Genomic DNA, 19,586 nt, shown 5'->3' on the forward strand with positions numbered 1-19,586 from the left:
TGACTTTCTGTCTTCTACTGTCTCGTCTCCCGTCTCACCCCCTGCTCTGTCTGTGATATGTCCCCCCCCCACCCCATATTTTTGCAGGGCGCTCAAGGTCCACCAACAACACCCTTCTGGTAAAACTACCAAAATCACGAATCACTGCTCACTTTCACTCTTTCATTCCTCTTTTTCCCCACCTTTGGAATAAACTCCCACACTCTGTTCAATCCCATTCTTCCCTCCAGGCCCTCAAAACATCAGTTCACCACCACCTCTTGTCTTTCCCCATCCAAAACTTGATCTTTTCTACCCCCGTAAATCCACCCCGAACCCACCTCCTTCAAATTCCCTGCTTTCCTTCCTGAAAGTCCCTGTGGTGTCCATCTTGTTTACCCCATGTTCCCCGCTCCCTCTCTCTCCCTTCCACAGATCTCCTCATGTCTCTCTTCCCCACTGTTTTTTTCCTTCCCTCCCCTGCCCCTCTTTGTCTCCTGCCCCCCCCCCCCCGTTGTGTGTTGTGTGTTAGCTCATATGAGCCTTATCAATCAAAACAAAACAATTTTTATTTTAAAAACCACACATTCTTGCATTATTTAAAAGTTTTGCAAACGAAAATGTAACTTTCGCATTGTATATATATTTTTGAATGACTGCGATAGCTAAATTATTTGATCAGATAACAATAGGTCAAGATGAGTGTCAATGTGACATATCATACCATTTGATTTGCACTGTTCTGTGCAATGTATTTAATATACACTTTTACGTACTTCAGCAAAGCCTATCTTGATGGGCAACCCGCCACCCCCCCCCCACATAAACTCCCTTAGACCCCAATTTTTTTAATGTCGTTCCTTCACCTCCTTCCTTCCTTCACCACTCCTCCTCTCTCCTCACTCCCTCCATCCCATCCCTCTCCTAAAATGGCACCTCAGCCAACTCCACTCGTGAGAAGACCGAATGCCTCAATTCTGTGTTTGCTTCAAAATCTTGGGTCCCCAACCCCTCTCTTTCTGTACCCACCCTTCCCAGTCACACTCATCTGCTCCTGCACTCTGTTTATTTTCCACCTGAGATGGTGGAGAAGTTCTTTCAACCATCGACTCCGACTCTGCAACTGGACCGGACAGCATCAACTCATGTGTCCACAAAACCTGCTCTGTTGCTCATCCACTTCCTCTTTCTTCCCTCTTCACCCTGTCATTCTCCATCTCCTTGGAAGCCAGCCAACATCACTGCATTAGGTCAAGATGTACGCCAAAAAAAGGTGCAAAAACAGATCCACTAACTACTGAAATATCGGCTTACTTCCAATAATCATCAAGGTCATGGAATCCATCAACACAGTTAAATTAAAATCACTCCTTTTCTCCAATGACCGCATCTCAGATCAATTCAGATTCAGACCAGATCACTCTACCTTGGACCTGGTACTTATTCTCTCCCAACAATAGATAGAGGCCCTAAATATCAGACATGAGATCAGGACCATCTCTCGAGACATATCTTGAGCTTTCGATATAGTCTGGTATCCCACATTGCTCTACAAACTCTCTACCTATGGCATCCAAGGCCAACTCCACACATGGCTGACTGACTTCCTCCACTCTCGTAGCTAACGTGGGGCAATCAATGGAATCCTTTAATCTTCTCTCCCTGTGAAACCTGGAGTACCCCGAGACAGTGTTCTAGGCCCAGTCATATTCCTAATCTGAATCAATGATCTTGCTGACTCTCTGAAAAATCATTTTTATTGATTTGCTGATGACTTCACCCTTTGTTATGGCATCCTTCATCCTTCAGTGAGAAAGACAGTTGCCTCTTTCCTCTCTTCAGACCAGGAGGAAATAAAAAAAACTGGTCAAACACTTGAAATATGTCTTTCAATGATGAGAAATCCCACACTCTCACTTTCTCTCTATGAAAGGACTGTCTTGCAAAGTGAAACTACTCAAACCCAGAATCATTGCTCACTTACACTCATTCGATCCTCTTTTCTCCCACCCATGGAACCAACTTCCACATTATATTAAATCTCATTCTTCTCTCCAGGTATTCAAGACATTTCACCACAATCTCAGATCATCTTAATCCAAAAACCTTGATATTTTTTCACTGGTTAAACCACCCCTACTCCTCTCAAAATTTCGCTTCTGTATCCATCTTGTCTAATTCTTGCGTTCTCCATCATTAACCCTCATCCCTGGTTTATCCATCTATTTTCTCTCTCAGCCCTGCTGTTGGTATCCCCCCCTCCCCCTTGACTTTCTGCTGTTCCCTTTGTCATGTTGCGTCCTGATCGATTATGTATTCTATCTCTTCCATGAGCCTTGATTCTGTATACAAAAAATAGAGAAGCGGGCAATTGGCCTTACACGATGTACAATGACGTTTACTTTATTGACAAGAATCATGCATTAGTGAGTGTTTGTGTGGGCTCTGTCAGTAGTTATACACTCTGTTTCTACATTTGGATCATGCCATGAACCCTGACATTGGCATCCTTAGTGCTTCATGCAAGTTTGCGAAGTTGCATCCAAAATCAATCTGGACTGCAATCTCTTGGAGACCTCTTGGGTTGACGTATTTAGCTCAAATTGTCTTGTTTTACATTGAACAAACCAAAATCATAAATAATGCATTTGCAATTAGGATAACATTGATAAAACATAAAAACAAGGCCGTACCTGGAAACCAAGGATGACACAGAGGTACCATGGTGGCACATCCTCAATGGAGAAGATCAGGTCAAGTGAGGGGTCAGGCTGTTCGGCCAAATTCTGATCATCGACACATGGTATCTGTAGGGAAGTTATTTCACAGCATGCAGACAATACCATGGGACACACTCGAAGGGTTGATCAAACTTAGTGTGAAGGTCTTGTACAAATATTGAAGAAATTGAACTCACGCTGAGTGTTTTGCAAACATGGCCGAATACTTTTAACAATGGGAGTGAGGGGGTGGAGGAGGGGAGATAAAAGTGAAGCTTTACAATGTGGGAAGTTTTATTTCATCTCAAAATAAAAGATTACGTTTTGTCCTTCAGATTTTGTCCATACATCGACTTAACTTTTCTTTATACACATGCATTTTATAATCCCTCATGCCAGTCTTACTTGGTGTCCATTGTCAGGTCGACGTGATTCACAGATTCCGTGTGTGTTTACTTCAACCATTGTTTCTTGATTATCACAACCACATGCTCAATGTAAGATCATCATGATATTTCCATCCCTGGAGGTCTATGCAGGCATATGTGATGCACTGTTATGCTTATCCTGAGACCGAATATTTGGCAGACAACGTGAATGTTGCTGTTCTCTTTGTTGAGGATTAATTACCCAAGCACAAAAAGTTTTAAAGCACGAACACAATGACAACAGAACGTACTATGTGATGGTGATGGTTCATTATGGTATTGCACTGACAAGCAGTTACATTACACGATGCGCGAACTGCAACTTCTCAGTCAATTGGGCTTTCAAGGATGGATTTTCAGATCGTGAACAAGTTCCTGAGTCAAAATCTGATAAATTAAGACTTTAAGGTCAAGCATGAACAGACGTGCACCATCAATGAGGACGAGATATATAAAACGTCAACCACATGCGAGTTAGCATCAGGTCAGATCAGGCTCAATGCCAGAATCCAGAGGTCTTGTGGACACTTATGAGAAGTACCATTTGCATAATTATCTTATTTTCATCTGTAAAATTGCATTGACTTGCTGATTCATGAAAAATTTTACTGTTACTAATAGGGTATGTGGGATAGAGTTGTATTGTTGCGGGGCCGGGCGTTGGCCGTTAGCGCAACCGCGAGATGGAGCTGCAGAGTCGGCTCGACCGATCGCCCGGAATTCAGATCGTACTTCCTCAGAAAACTCCGGAAAAGTACGGGTCCCTTTTGGACCGTGAGGGCCAATAGTTTCACCACGTGGTACAGGGTTATTCGCCAATTTTAAAAATACCTAGAGACCACATGGCGACCCACCGAGCCTTCACACCTTCAATGGCACCCGTACGGAATGAGCCGCTTAGAGTACTCGAACCGTGTGTGACCCGAGCGGATGGTCACCAAAGTCCCGTCGGTCCAAATGTCCCCCTTACAGCCGTAACCGCTTTTACTATTTCTCCAACATGCAGCACGCTCAGTCAATTAAAGAAAGGATGAGGACGAGGTGAAACATTGAACAAATGGGGGTTTATTTATACAATAGGTGGGGAATGAGGGAAGCACGTAAGGGCAGAGCTAAACCGACTATTGAGAATTGCAATTATAGACATCACAAGCACTTAAACAATTTACTACTTTAAGACGGGGCCCACAGGACACACACGTGCACACACAAATATCCCAAAATGACCGGACCAATTGGTCTTTATTGAGACCTAGCTCAGACCTGTCCGCCTCGTGCGGTCTTCATGTCGAGTCGACCCGGGCCCCAGCGAGAGGCGAGCCGAATCCAGGCACCGGCGAGCGACCCTTGCAGTTCTGGTGGGGGATGGTGTCTCTCCAGATCTTCTGTGGAGGAAGGTCTCTTTTGTCGAGGAGAGTCTCTTGTCATCTAGGAAGGTCTCTTGAGCGCTCGTTCGTGCGGCAGAGGAAGAAGATGACGACGATGACCAAGGCCAGCCAGACAGACCGCCTCTGCGAGGATCCTCTGCTCCTTTATATCCTACCCAGCACGCTCGCTCAGGCAACATTCGTTTCATCGTTTTTAGGTGTGGCTCAACCTTTTCCCCACTTGGCGCTTTGCCAAGCGAGCGTGCTGAGAATGCCGGGAGCAGAGGGTTGTCGTTATTCTTTTATTCCGAGCTGGAGTGGTCCGCAACTGTTGCTGTTCTTGTCGGTGTTTGTTAAATAAACGAAAGAAAAACCCTAACTATCAAAATAACTATGCAGTGCATTTACATTTAATCACCCATTAGACGAGGGCAAAGAACTTATCTATAAAACACATACCGAAATAACTAATCTATAGGACCTGAATGATGAGTGCGATAGTTTTCCAAATCCGCAACAGTATTATGTGCGATATTGAAGGGGCAGTTATGAGCTACTTGCTGGGGTAGCCGGCGTTGCCCGGTGCTGTTATAATCCTGTTGGCATTTTGAAGAAATAAAAAAAAAAAAAATTCTATTTTATTTTTTGTGGGGGCCTAAAATACTTCCCTGCACCCACTAAGGAAGGATGTCTGGGATCATTTAATATTACCTTTCACAAAGCTACAAAGGCTAAGGCACTATATAGCGACAAAACATAAATCCACAATTTCAAAATTTTCAATTTTTTTCAGGCAACAACACTCCCCGACACTCACTGATGAACCTCTGAAGGTTTGACAAAGATCTGTTATGCCATCTTTGAGAAAAATGGTGACACACCCAGACAGACAGACAGGCAAACATCCCTCTTTTAGTATAAAAAGTGTACAAACAGGAGGAGAGTGAGGAACCTGCCCTGACGGTACTTTAAATAATCACTTGTCTCTGGATTTTTAAAAATCACTTTTGGGATTACTGATTTGAACCTAACTTTTCAAATCAACAATTCTCCTTTCAACATGTTTCTCTACCTCCTCCAACCATTAAGCCATTTGTGTGTTCAGTACTTTGTGTTTATCAATTTGCTCTCTCATCCATTCTGTCACCCCTATCATTGAAAGTTCCATTGCTTTATTCCAGTTAATCCATTTATTTTCTCTGTGATTTGGTCCTTCTTGTAAGTGATGCATGTACTTTTCCATCTTTCACAATTTGAGATCACCTGTGATAATGTATTTATGATGTGGATCTTTAAATACGGAATTTTCACAATTACAATTATGTGTGTTACTTAACTATTCCTCTACATCTCTACATCTACACACACACACACACACACACACACACACACACACACACACACACACACACACACACACACACACACACACACACACACACACACACACACACACACACACACACACACACACACACACACACACACACAACATACCAGAGTAGATGATGATGGGAGGGTGTTGGGCAACAGGACTTTTTGACCACCCTGTAGGGTGCAGTGCATTTCTCGATGTGCGAAGTTGATTTTGTGATCTCTTGGTTTCAGATCTCATGGTCATGGTCACTTGATGCTTGCAATTCCACGGGTTTCCGCAAATCTCATGGGATTGTGAGTTGGACAGGCGACCATGATGGACCATTTTAAATTCTCTCTTTTGTGCCTCAGCCTTTGTAGCAACATGAAAAGTGATATTGAATGATTCCTGACCCCATTCCTTAGTGGATGGAGGGAAGTGTTTTAGGCCTCCACAAATAAATATATACCGGGCAACACCGGGTGCCCCTGCTGGTATTGTATAATGCAATGTGTCGTTTTTGGCCCCGTCTTTCAATGGTGAAGAATCACTTATAAAATTAAAAAAATTCTCGTATCCGGATGAAGATTCGGATCTTTACCAAAATTGAAGCAATTTGTCCTTGTGACACACCCAACCTGTTCACCCACTTTCGTCCGCAGTACATATGAGGAAAAGAGAGTTGGGATGAGTCGTTATAAGTTGGTCCCCGTCATTTGAGAGAGAGAGATACAGATGGAGTCATGACTATTTGAAGGACAGTACAACACACAGACAAACATGAGGTGGGAGTGGAGGGGAAGTCACAGCTATTGGTACTCCTGGGGCTTGGGAGGTGTAAGAGCAGTGCACAGAGAGTAAGATATGGAGTTCTTGACCCCACCACCAGGACGGGGTTCAGGTCTGTCATGTTAGAGCAGAGGTCTTGGATGTTTGAGGTCTATAAAATTGGGGAAAGGGGAGGAGGCGCAGCTGGTTGGGTGCAGGAGTTGCTGCCTGGGTGCAGGAATGTGGAAAGGAGCAAGAAGAGAGGGCAGGGGCAGGCGAAATCTGAGATACTGTGGGGCTGGGGCAAAGGCTGAGAGGCTCCAGGGCTGGGGCTAAGTTGTGAGAGTTTGGGGCTGGATCGAAGTTGAGAGGGTGTGGGGCTAGGGAGAAATTTGTAGGATGCAGGGTGGGGGAAGCTGGGAGGGTGCCTGAACAAACACCATAGAAAAAGGAAAATATTTAAACAGTGGTAATCTTTTAAGGAAACAGGATTCCATACCTTGGTTTTTTTTTTTAATAAATAGCAATGTTGTTGTTTTATATGCAGCCTGTGGCTGCTGGTTGCATCATTTTCTGAAAGCACTGCAATGCTACTGATGCAATGCCTCTGTTACAATTAAGCTGGTACTGCACTCATTTTGCTGATCTCAGGATGACAGGCTGAGTCAACCCACCTGGTGCTATTTCAACAGAATGACGGTCTCAAACTCAAGACGCTAAGATCTTAAGATCCAGCCACCTTAACCAGAAAGCCAACACCAGTCTTAATGGCAATGTGAAGGTACAATTAAAATTTGTCAATCCAAATCTGATGTAACGATCCGTTACATCTATACGGAGTGCCTGAGACTCGTCTGTCTGCTCCGATATAATTGAAATGATTCAAGTATTCGTTCGGTGTTGTCTAAGCCAGAAGTTTCTGGATAAGTCAATGATTTCAGCTTGTTCAAATACTTTTTGTTGTTAATGTGTAAGAGATCATTACGGTCTTTCAGCAAGGTCCAAAGGTTCTTTCCCGTGTTCCGTCGATCCAACATGAAAGACTGTAGTATCGTTTAATAAAGAAGACGTCAGTGCATCCAGATCATGAAATCCACACAATCTTTTTTGAAAGTGACTGTTAAGCTCAGGAGCTCCAGAGAATCTTCCTCTCCCAAACGATGACTGCAGAAATGTCAGGAGATTTGCCAACGAGTCCTTTTACAGAGGGACCAAGTGAGAATATGGACTTATGTTGCATTTAAAAGGGTGGTTTTCTTTTCATATCTTGTATTTGAAGTAGTGACACATCTTGTACCAAAAGAGCTTTCACTGTACGTTCTGATTTATGCTCAATACCAATTCCAGTTATGGTTGTTTCCTCCACATCCAGCACTCCAGTCCACTTGCATCCCTTAAACTTGCATAACCGCAGGAACTGCATATTTCGTACTTTTCTGATGAAAGGGTGCATCCCATAAAAGGAACCCCAAAAAGGCGATAGAATCTCACAAATGCTATGATCATATTTATACTCGTAGATATATCTCTCCCGGGGTGATGTCCTTGTGCCATTGTTCTCCACGGCACCCTCTCACATCTCCTCTCCAGGAATCGATAAACTTGGATTAGCAGCTCGAACTCTGCAAACACTTCCTCTCACTTGATGTTATGATTCGGTATACCGAATGTGAAACCATGAGCCAGGACAAGTTATTCGTTCACAGTTGATGATCTGACGGATTAAACACATGTTTAGAGGAATTACTAATCAAGGAACCAAACCGTTTTTGTTTCAGACGGTAGATCACATGTGAATGCTTGCTGTACGCGCCTTGCTCAGCTCGTTCGTCAATGGAGGAAATGTAACGACAAACACGAATTAAGTCAAACAGAGACAGGAACCCATGTGCGATGTTCCATGCATAGTGCAAGGCGGAGAACGACCATTCTGTGGTTTTTCCTGTTAATTTCATCCTCCATAAACATACGTCAGACTGTCCAACTACAACTGGGACGAGAATTCGGGATCCTTTTTGCGGTAGAAACTGGAACCTCCTTGTTACGAATACATGTCCTCAGGAAAGCTTTGGACAGGACTGCGGTTCACAGCTTTCCTTTCAATCTTATGACATTATTCGCATTCGAGAATTTGGACGAATTGTATCTTTGTCTCGCATAAACAAACATTATATTTGTACAATAAAATTTAAATATGCATTTCAAGAAAATAGACATTTATCAAAGCTTTTCGACTTGCACTCCTCAGGTTAATAAGTAGGCAGAAATGAATCACCAAAGTACAGGCGGAATCATAATGTTATTTCTCCGAGGGCTTGTTGAGGGTGGTTTTCATGATGACTCAACGTTGACTGTGGTACAGTTGTCACACAGTCAAGCCATCATAGTCAGAACAGATATAAAGCTCGGACAAATTATTTCTGTCCACAAAGAATGGGATTGATTGACCTCCATTGATTGATTGAATGTGGCCACCATTGCACGAAGGAGAGCTAAACTGGGTCCTCTACTCAGGATATTAAAGCAGCTGACTTGATATTGCTCTGCACACTGAGGATTATTCAGAAAATAAATAGCTTTGATAATATCTATTTCATTGAAATGCACAACAAAAAGGTACAATTCGTCCCAACTCTTGAATGCCAATAATTTCATAAGATTGAAAGGAAAGCTGCGAACTACCATCTTGTCCAATGCATTCCTGAGGACATGTATTCGTAACGAGGTGGTTCCAGTTTATTTCGCAAAAAGGATCCAGAATTCTCGTCTCAGTTGCAGTTGGACAGTCTGACGTATGCTTATGGAGGATGAAATTAACAGGACAAACCACAGACTGGTCGTTCTCCACCACACTCTTCGCCATGTATGGAACATCACACGTGGGTTCCTGTCTCTGTTATGTGTACAGTGTACAGTGGTTATGTTTTCACCCCTGTCTGTCTTTGAGCAGGATATTTCAAAAAAGTTAATGTTGGATCCGGCCGAAACTTGGTAGACAGATTGGATTTGTGACAAGGACGAATTGATTCGATTTGGTGAAGATACGATAATTTTTAAGCGATTCCTCACCATTGAGTGATGGGATCAAAAACGTTATATCGTATATTATAGCATGATATCTCAAAAAGTTATGGACGCATTATGACAAAACGAGGTGGATGAGTTGGTTAGGTGATAAGAACAAGCCGATTAGATTTTGGTGACGTCTGGATCCAGATCCGGCCCATCAGTGGGATACAAACCATAAACTGTTCAACCTGACGGAGGTGTGCGCTCCAATGAGCGCCCTTCTCGAGTTCCTTGTGTAACAACCCTGGAGCGATGAAAGGGAGTATTTGAACCAAAAATACAGAATAACTGACTCTGGGTCGATGCGCGACAGAACTAAATGGTCCATTTGACACACTTGCGGTGATCTGCAAGGCTGTGACCTGACGGATAAGTGAATGAGCTATTTTATAATTAACGAAAAATATATCTTTAATCCCAATTCTTCATCTGATTTTTCTTTAACAACAACAAAAAAAGTCATAAAACTGCTATGAAGATCATGACCGACCTATTCACTACAAGTTATGGTCATTCAATCATGACGTCTTCACAATCAAAAACAATTTTAGGTGTCTGTTCCTGGTGAACAGATCACATTCTTCTCAGATTAGAAGCATTTTTATTCGCACCAAAGAGTATATACTTTAAAATGAGGAGAAATCGAGTTAGTGGGGAAAGATGCCCATCATGTAACTCCCAATATCACCTTTACGTCTTGATCCACATAAAGACACCGTGCAAAGAGCATAGTAGATTAATCAATGGGATAAAGATCAACGAGCAAAAAAAAGTGACTTGAGATGGTATATCAAGGTTGCACGGGTTACATATCACTCGAGTTACATAAATATTTACAGGGTAGAGGGAAATAAATAGGATTCCCTTACCTGTGATTCGCAAGCACTGTTTAAAACGCTGTGTTCGTCGTACGACGCCACAACATCACCATGTATTGAGTCTCCAGTCGACTTTTGTGTCGATACGGGTTTCAGCTCGTGATTATCGCCGGTCATTTCGACGCACTGGAGAGTTATGAGGATATAAACAGTTGTCACTGCCTCAGCAACTTTCACATGATTCACGAGTACATCCAGATCTCGAGTCCTTTTAGAGCTTAAAAGTGTCCTCTCCTCCCCCGAGTTCCTTCACTCCTCCTCTTGACCCCCCCTTACTCGCTTTTTCATCAGCTCCTCCTCTCGACTCCCACCTTCTCGCTTTTCCATCAGCTCCTCCTCTCGATCCCTCCCCTGATGTTTTTCATCAGCTCCTCCTCTCGACCCCCCCCACCCTTCTCGCTTTTCCATCAGCTCCTCCTCTCGACCCCCCCTACTCGCTTTTCCATCAGCTCCTCCTCTCGACCCCCCCGATGTTTTTCATCAGCTCCTCCTCTCGACTCCCCCACCCTTCTCGCTTGGTCATCAGCTCCTCCTCTCGATCCCCCCAATGTTTTTCATCAGCTCCTCTTCTCGATCCCCCCTTCTTGCTTTTCCATCAGCTCCTCCTCTCGACCCCCACCTTCTCGCTTTTCCATCAGCTCCTCCTCTCGACCCCCTACTCGCTTTTCCATCAGTTCCTCCTCTCGATCCCCCCGATGTTTTTCATCAGCTCCTCCTCTCGACCCCCCACCCTTCTAGCTTTTCCATCAGCTCCTCCTCTCGACCCCCTTCTCGCTTTTTCATCAGCGACTCCTCTTCACCCCCTTCCCCGCTTCTCGCTTTTTCCATCAGCTCCTTCACTCGATCTCCCGCTCCCCTACTCGCTTTTCCATCAGCTCCTCCTCTCGACCCTCCCACCTACTCGCTTTTCCATCAGCTCCTCCTCTCGACCCTCCCACTACTCGCTTTTCCATCAGCTTCTCCTCTCGATCCCCCCCAATGTTTTTCATAAGGTCCTCCTCTCGACCCCCCCCCCAATGTTTTTCATCAGCTCTTCTTCTCGATCCCCCCTACTCGCTTTTCCATCAGCCCCTCCTCTCGATAGGTCAGGTCAGGTATGGGAGCATGTGCCAGAACAGCACGTCGCTACGTCCACTTTCCGCCGGTACTCCAGGGGCCTCCGTCTGGCCATCCCCCAGGCAGATGCCAGGCCCATCCCCATCTCCTTGAGATGATGGTCAACCTGTTGCAACCATGAGGCACGTGGTCGACCCACTGACCTCCTCCACTCATGAGACTCCCTCGCTGAGAGAATCTGGTGAGCAGGATTAGAGTCAGGAAAACGAGCCACATGTCCATACAGCCGCAACTGACGCTCACGGACTATGCAGGTAACAAATCTCATCCGAGTCTCTCTCAGCAACCACTCGTTGGACACAAAATCCGACCAGCGATAGCCAAGGATTCTCCGAAGAGACCTGGTACCAAAGGAATTAAGTCTCCGTCTCAGATCCTTGGTCAGAGTCCAAGTCTCGCACCCATAGAGCAAGACTGGAAGTACCAAGGACCTGAAAACTCGGACTTTCGTCCTCCCGCACAGGTACCGGCAGCGCCACACCCCATGATCCAGTGAATCCATGACTCCCCAGGCCCGACCCAGACGTCAATTGACCTCTGACTCGCAGCCAGCAGAGACATGAATATCACTGCCAAGGTAAGTGAATCTCTCCACGACCTCAACATCCTCACCACAAACAGACACAGACAGGACAGCAGCATCCAAGATGTCACCGAAAGCCTGGATCTTAGTTTTGACCCAAGAAACCCGTAATCCCAACGGCTCTGACTCCTCATTCAGCATCTCGAGGGCCCCCAAAAGGATGTCTAAAGTCTCCGCAAAGATGACTGCATCATCTGCAAAATCAAGGTCCGAGATCTTGACATTCCCAAATGACGCACCGCAACTTGATCTCTCCGACATCCTCCCTAGAATCCAGTCCATACAAGTGCTGAAAAGTGTGGGGGCAAGTACACATCCCTGACGAACTCCAGTAACAACTGGAAATAAGTCAGAGATGGTACCACCACACTTCACAGCACTCTCAGTACCAGAGTAGAGTTCAGACATCAGATCGATCAGTTTTGGTGGCACCCCACGAAGACCAAGAATCCTCCAGAGGACATCCCGATTCACTGAATCGAACGCTTTACAGAGATCAACATAGGCTGCAAGCAGCCCCTGCCGAAACTCTCGTCTGCGTTCGGTGAGGACACGAAGTGCAAGGATACGGTCAATCGTTGACCTCTTTGGTGTAAAGCCTGACTGCTCTGGACGCTGGTGCTCAAGCAGATGGTGGCGAACCCTATCAAGTATTATCCGAGCAAAGACCTTGCCCAGCACTGAGAGCAGCGTCACCCCTCGGTAGTTGTTGTAGTCATGGCGATCACCCTTCCCTTTCCAGAGAGGGACAACAAGGCCCCTCTTCCAGTCAGTTGGGATGATGCCTGTGTTCCAGGCAGAGCACAAAACTGCATGCAACGACGCGAGTGCAGCATTTCCACCAGCCTTGAGAAGTTCGGCATGGATGCCACAGATCCCTGGAGCTTTGCCCCGTTTCAACTGGTTCACTGCAGCCCGTGTTTCCACAAGCGTAGGTGGACCACAGTTGATTCGAGGGTCAGCAACAGGGATTGTAACACCCTTGACGTCCAACTCGACAGCTGGGGAATCAGCCTGGTACAACCGCTCAAAGTAACCGGCCCAGCGGGCCTTCACTTCAGACTCCTCTGTCAAGAGCCTACCACTCTCTGCTCGAACTGTAGTGCTCCGAGGGATGGGCTTGGATGAACGTAATGCACGAATTCCCCTGTAAGCGGGACGAGAATCACCTGTCCACAGGTGATGCTCTACCCCCTCACAGATTCCTCGCACATAGGCCTCCTTGTCCACCCTCAGTGCACGTACAGTTTTACGCCTCAGCTCCCTGAACAGCTCAGCTCTGCCAATCAGCCTGGCCCTGCGACTCTGGTCAATGGTATCCAGTGTCCCTTGAGAGACAAAATTCTTCTTTGCCCTGCGGTGAGCTCCAAGGCATCCACCGGCAACATCAAGGACGGTGGTCTTGAAGGCGCTCCACAACTCTTCAGGACCCCCCAAAGTACCCAGACCCCCCAAGTGTCCACTCAGCCTGTTCGCAAACTCCTCAGCTACTCTCTCATCCCTGAGCTTGGCAACATCCAGCCTCGGCTGGGATGGTACCATTCTCCAGGATTTAAGGTGCAGCTTTAGAGTTGCTACAACAAGCCTGTGGTCAGTATTGAGGAACTGAGCACTCCGGTAGACCCTGCAGTTCTGGATCATCCGCCAACGACCGTCAATGAGGACATGGTCAATCTCCTTTGCCACACCGCCAGCGTTGGAATACCAAGTCCAGCGATGAGCTTGTGGGCGCTGAAACCATGAACCAGCCACCCTAAGTCCATGACTTCTTGCAAAGTCAACGAACTTAGTGCCATTCTGGTTCATAGTTCCTGACCCATGGGGACCAACACACACCTCATAACCGTCCCTATCAGTTCCAGTCGATGCATTGAAATCCCCCAAGACTAGAAGTGTATCTCGTCTGGGGCACTGATCAACCACAAACTCGAGTGTGGCGTAGAATGCATCCTTCACGGTGGAGATCACTCGCCTCAGTCGGAGCATAAACAGAGACCAGGGAAATGACACCTAAGGAGTGACGAATCCTTAATCTCATGATACGCTCGTTGACCGGTGTTACCTCAATTATCATTGGGGTCAGCTTATTGGACACAGCTACAGCAACTCCTTGAGTATGGTAACCATCAGAGCGACCAGACCAATAGTAGGTGTAACCACCCACCATTATCTCGCCGCAATCCGGTCTCCGAACCTCAGAGAGAGCTGCAATCCCGATGTCCAAACGCTTGAGCTCAGATGATAACAGAGACAGGTGATCATCCTCTCTTAGGGATAGGACATTCCAGGCACCCACCCGAAGGGACCGCCTCAGGTTAACCCAAGGAGACCGCCGTCTGGTGGACGACACCTCAGCACCACTCCGACACACTCTCCCACAATCTGACCCAGGGATGTTACCCCGTGGTTTCCCTCCTATCAAAGATTGGGGGTCCCGAAGGCTTTGCCCCAATCCCGTCATCTGGTGAGCTGCCCTGCGAAGGGAAGCTGCACAGGAGGTACTCCCACGGAGTGGGTTTTCAGATTTTTTTGCGTTTTTGCGTTTTGCGGAATGAAGGGTTTTGCGGTGGCCGGAGTGCAAATCCTGCCACCAACCTCCTAATAAGAAGTGACCCAACTGCAGGAGGACGTCCGCAGACACAGTTGGGCACTAGATATGGATGGCCGTTGGCTCACAAGGAGCTCCTCCGCCCTTTGACAGGTTTTGTTTTTAATCCTGCTGGGTGTCCATATCCAAACACCCTCCTCACCAGAAAACCTGGTGGGGGAGACGGTTTAGTCGCCGACAACCCGACCATGGAACAGGTTAGTACAGGTTTACATGGTACCTGTAGCAGGTCACAGATCGAACCTGACCTGACAGAATACCCCTGATGTTACCCTCTCGATACTCCTGATGTTTTTCATCAGCTCCTCCTCTCGACCCCCCCCACCCTTCTCGCTTTTCCATCAGCTCCTCCTCTCGATCCCTCCCCTGATGTTTTTCATCAGCTCCTCCTCTCGACCCCCTTCTCGCTTTTCCATCAGCTCCTCCTCTCGACCCCTCTTCTAACTTTTCCATCAGCTCCTCCTCTCGATCCCCCCCGATGTTTTTCATCAGCACCTTCTCTCGACCCCCCCCCCAGCGTTCTCGCTTTTCCATCAGCTCCTCCTCTCGACCCCCACCTTCTCGCTTTTCCATCAGCTCCTCCTCTCGACCCCCTACTCGCTTTTCCATCAGCTCCTCCTCTCGACCCCCCGATGTTTTTCATCAGCTCCTCCTCTCGACCCCCCACCCTTCTCGCTTGGTCATCAGCTCCTCCTCTCGATCCCCCCTATGTTTTTCATCAGCTCCTCTTCTCGATCCCCCTTCTTGCTTTTCCATAAGCTCCTCCTCTCGACCCCCTTCTCGCTTTTCCATCAGCTCCTCCTCTCGACCGCCCGACTCGCTTTTCCATCAGCTCCTCCTCTCGATGCTCCCCGATGTTTTTCATCAGCTCCTCCTCTCGATCCCCCCCCCAATGTTTTTCATCAGCTCCTCCTCTCAACCCCCCTCACCCTTCTCGCTTTTCCATCAGCTTCTCCTCTCGATCCCCCCAATGTTTTTCATCAACTCCTCTTCTCGATCCCCCTTCTCGCCTTTCCATAAGCTCCTCCTCTCGACCCCCCTACTCGCTTTTCCATAAGCTCCTCCTCTCGATCCCCCGATGTTTTTCATCAGCTCCTCCTCTCGACCCCCCACCCTTCTCGCTTTTTCATCAGCTCCTCTTCTCGACCCCCCCCCCCCTTCTCGCCTTTCCATAAGATGCTCCTTTCGACCCCCCTTCTCGCTTTTCCATCAGCTCCTCCTCTCGACCCCCTACTCGCTTTTCCATCAGTTCCTTCTCTCGATCCCCCCGATGTTTTTCATCAGCTCCTCTTCTCGACCCCCCTTCTAGCCTTTCCATAAGATGCTCCTCTCGACCCCCCTCCCTTCTCGCTTTTCCATCAGCTCCTCCTCTCGACCCCCTACTCGCTTTTCCATCAGTTCCTCCTCTTGATCCCCCGATGTTTTTCATCAGCTCCTCTTCTCGACCCCCCTTCTAGCCTTTCCATAAGATGCTCCTCTCGACCCCCCACCCTTCTCGCTTTTCCATCAGCTCCTCCTCTCGACCCCCTTCTCGCTTTTTCATCAGCGACTCCTCTTCACCCCCTTCCCCCGCTTCTCGCTTTTTCCATCAGCTCCGTCACTCGATCCCCCGCTCCCCTTCTCGCTTTTCCATCAGCTCCTCCACTCGATCCCCCTCTTCTCGCTTTTCCATAAGCTCCTCCTCTCGACCCCCCCAATGTTTTTCATCAGCTCCTCTTCTCGATCCCCCCTTCTCACCTTTCCAGAAGCTCCTCCTCTCGACCGCCCCCCTTCTCGCTTTTACATCAACTCCTCCTCTCAACCCCACCTTCTCGCTTTTCCATCAACTCCTCCTCTCGACCCCCTACTTGCTTTTCCATCAGCTCCTCCTCTCGATCCCCCTGATGTTTTCATCAGCTCCTCCTCTCGACCCCCACCCTTCTCGATTTTCCATCAGCTCCCCCTCTCGATCCCCCCTTCTCGCTTTTTCTTCAGCTTCTCCTCTCGACCCCCCCAATGTTTTTCATCAGCTCCTCCTCTCGACCGCCCTACTCGCTTTTCTATTAGCTCCTGCTCTCGATCCCACCGATGTTTTTCATCAGCTCCTCCTCTCGACCCCCCACCCTTCTCGCTTTTCCATCATCTCCTCTTCTCGACCCCCCACCCTTCTCGCTTTTCCATCAGCTCCTCCTCTCGACCCCCACTCTCGCTTTTTCATCAGTGACTCCTCCTGACCCCCTTCCCCCTTCTCGCTTTTTCCATCAGCTCCTCCACTCGATCCCCCTTCTTCTCGCTTTTCCATCAGCTCCTCCTCTGGACCCCCCCCCCCCAATGTTTTTTCATCAGCTCCTCTTCTCGACCCCCCCTTCTCGCTTTTCCATCAGCTCCTTCTCTCGAGCCCTCCTTCTCGCTTTTCCATCAGCTCCTCCTCTCGAACCTCCCCCTACTCGCTTTTTCGTCAGCTCCTCCTCTTGATCCCCCCCCCCACCAATGTTTTTCATCAGCTCCTCTTCTCGATCCCCCCCCCTTCTCGCCTTTCCATAAGATGCTCCTCTCGACCCCCCTTCTCGCTTTTCCATCAGCTCCTCCTCTCGACCCACCCTTCTCGCTTATCCATCAGCTTCTCCTCTCGACCCCCCCAATGTTTTTCATCAGCTCCTCCTCTCGACCCCCCGATGTTTTTCATCAGCTCCTCCTCTCGACCCCCCACCCTTCTCGCTTTTCCATCAGCTCCTCCTCTCGACCCCCCACCCTTCTTGCTTTTTCCATCAGCTCCTCCTCTCGACCCCCCCTCTCGCTTTTTCATCAGCGACTCCTCTTGACCCCCTTCCCCCCTTCTCGCTTTTCCATCAGCTCCTCCACTCGATTCCCCCTCTTCTCGCTTTTCCATCAGCTCCTCCTCTGGACCCCCCCCAATGTTTTTCATCAGCTCCTCTTCTCAACCCCCCCCCCTTCTCGCTTTTCCATCAGCTCCTTCTCTCGAGCTCCCCTTCTCGCTTTTCCATCAGCTCCTCCTCTCGACCCTCCCCCTACTCGCTTTTCCATCAGCTCCTCCTCTCGACCCTCCCACTACTCGCTTTTCCATCAGCTTCTCTCGATCCCCCCCAATGTTTTTCATAAGGTCCTCCTCTCGACCCCCCCAATGTTTTTCATCAGCTCTTCTTCTCGATCCCCCCTTCTCCCCTGTCCATTAGCTCCTCCTCTCGATCCCCCCTACACCCTTTTCCATCAGCCCCTCCTCTCGATACCCCTGATGTTTTTCATCAGCTCCTCCTCTCGACCCCCCCACCCTTCTCGCTTTTCCATCAGCTTCTCCTCTCGATCCCCCCCCCAATATTTTTCATCAGGTCCTCCGATCAACCCCCTTTCTCACTTTTCCATCAGCTCCTCCTCTCGATCCCTCCCCGATGTTTTTCATCAGCTCCTCCTCTCGACCCCCTTCTCGCTTTTCCATCAGCTCCTCCTCTCGACCCCCTCTTCTAACTTTTCCATCAGCTCCTCCTCTCGATCCCCCCGATGTTTTTCATCAGCTCCTCCTCTCGACCCCCCCCCACCCTTCTCGCTTTTCCATCAGCTCCTCCTCTCGACCCCCACCTTCTCGCTTTTCCATCAGCTCCTCCTCTCGACCCCCCTACTCGCTTTTCCATCAGTTCCTCCTCTTGATCCCCCCGATGTTTTTCATCAGCTCCTCCTCTCGACCCCACCCCCCTTCTCACTGTTCCATCAGCTCCTCCTCTCGATCTCCTCCCCCGATGTTTTTCATCAGCTCCTCCTCTCGACCCCCACCCCCTTCTCACTTTTCCATCAGCTCCTCCTCTCGACCCCCCCTACTCGCTTTTCCATCAGCTCCTCCTCTCGACCCCCCTCACTTTTCCATCAGCTCCTCCTCTCGATCCCCCCTGATGTTTTTCTTTAGCTCCTCCTCTCGACCCCCCTTCTCACTTTTCCATCAGCTCCTCCTCTCGATCCCCCCGATGTTTTTCATCAGCTCCTCCTCTCGATCCCCCTCTCACTTTTCTATCGGCTCCTCTCATTTGTTCTCTCCTCCTTTCGCTCCTCTTATTGTCTTGCACATCCTTTCCCTTTGCATTGACATTTCTGCTCTGACATGTCGGACGAGCAATAGAATTCAATATGTTCAGTATCACGAGATTTTTCACTCTCTTGTAACAGAAGTACAGGGTCTTCCAAAAAGACCCGGACAACTATGGTTGTTAATATATTTAGAACCACAAATGATACGATGATACCCCTTCGGTTGAAATGAAACAAAAACTCATCGAGTTTTGTGTCCACCATCAATACACTTCAATGTGAGCTCCATTTGTGGTGAGCAGGACATCAAGGTGGTACACGAGTTCTTGTCATGTTCGGCTCAGCATTTTTGCTTCCACCCGTGTCATGCAGCTGTCATCCGTGAACGACGACCTTGGCCACCTTGGTGTTGCAGACATCTTTCACAAACCCCCACCGAAAAAAAATCAAGGGGGGTTATGTCTGGTGATCGTGGGGGCCGGGCGATTGGTCCATCTCGGCCAATCCAGCGACCTGGAAATTTTAATTTTGGGCAGCTCAAACGACAAAGGCCCAATGAGGGGAGCACTATCCTGTTAAGAAATGATATCGTGTTGCAGGGCTTCAATCTGTGGGAAGGCGAATCCTTCCAACATATTCATGTAAATTGTTGAGGTCACTGTCTCCTCTGCAAGGAAAAACGGACCCACCAAGCGGTCA

General features: G+C 48.0%; 1 protein-coding gene across 3 annotated transcripts in view; it reads right to left on the minus strand.

Annotated features, from left to right (window-relative positions):
* Positions 1 to 10,799, minus strand: part of LOC147026853 (solute carrier family 23 member 1-like) — a 78,152-nt gene extending 67,353 nt beyond the window's left edge. Inside the window, exons 1-2 of one of the 3 annotated variants that reach the window (XM_085882699.1) lie at positions 10,558 to 10,799; positions 2,673 to 2,786 (exon numbers count right to left, since the gene is read on the minus strand). In XM_085882699.1, coding sequence (XP_085738825.1) covers positions 2,673 to 2,786; positions 10,558 to 10,683 — 240 coding nt within the window. In that variant the 5' untranslated portion in view covers positions 10,684 to 10,799. The remainder of the gene's footprint in view (positions 1 to 2,672; positions 2,787 to 10,557) is intronic. The other 2 variants (XM_085882698.1, XM_085882700.1) reach the window with 2 other exon arrangements.
* Positions 10,800 to 19,586: the final 8,787 nt, after the last annotated feature.

Source organism: Eptatretus burgeri, chromosome 5 (assembly GCF_056783735.1).
Source record: "Eptatretus burgeri isolate ZD-2024b chromosome 5, Ebu_testis_v1, whole genome shotgun sequence".
Classification (NCBI taxonomy): Eukaryota; Metazoa; Chordata; class Myxini; order Myxiniformes; family Myxinidae; genus Eptatretus; species Eptatretus burgeri.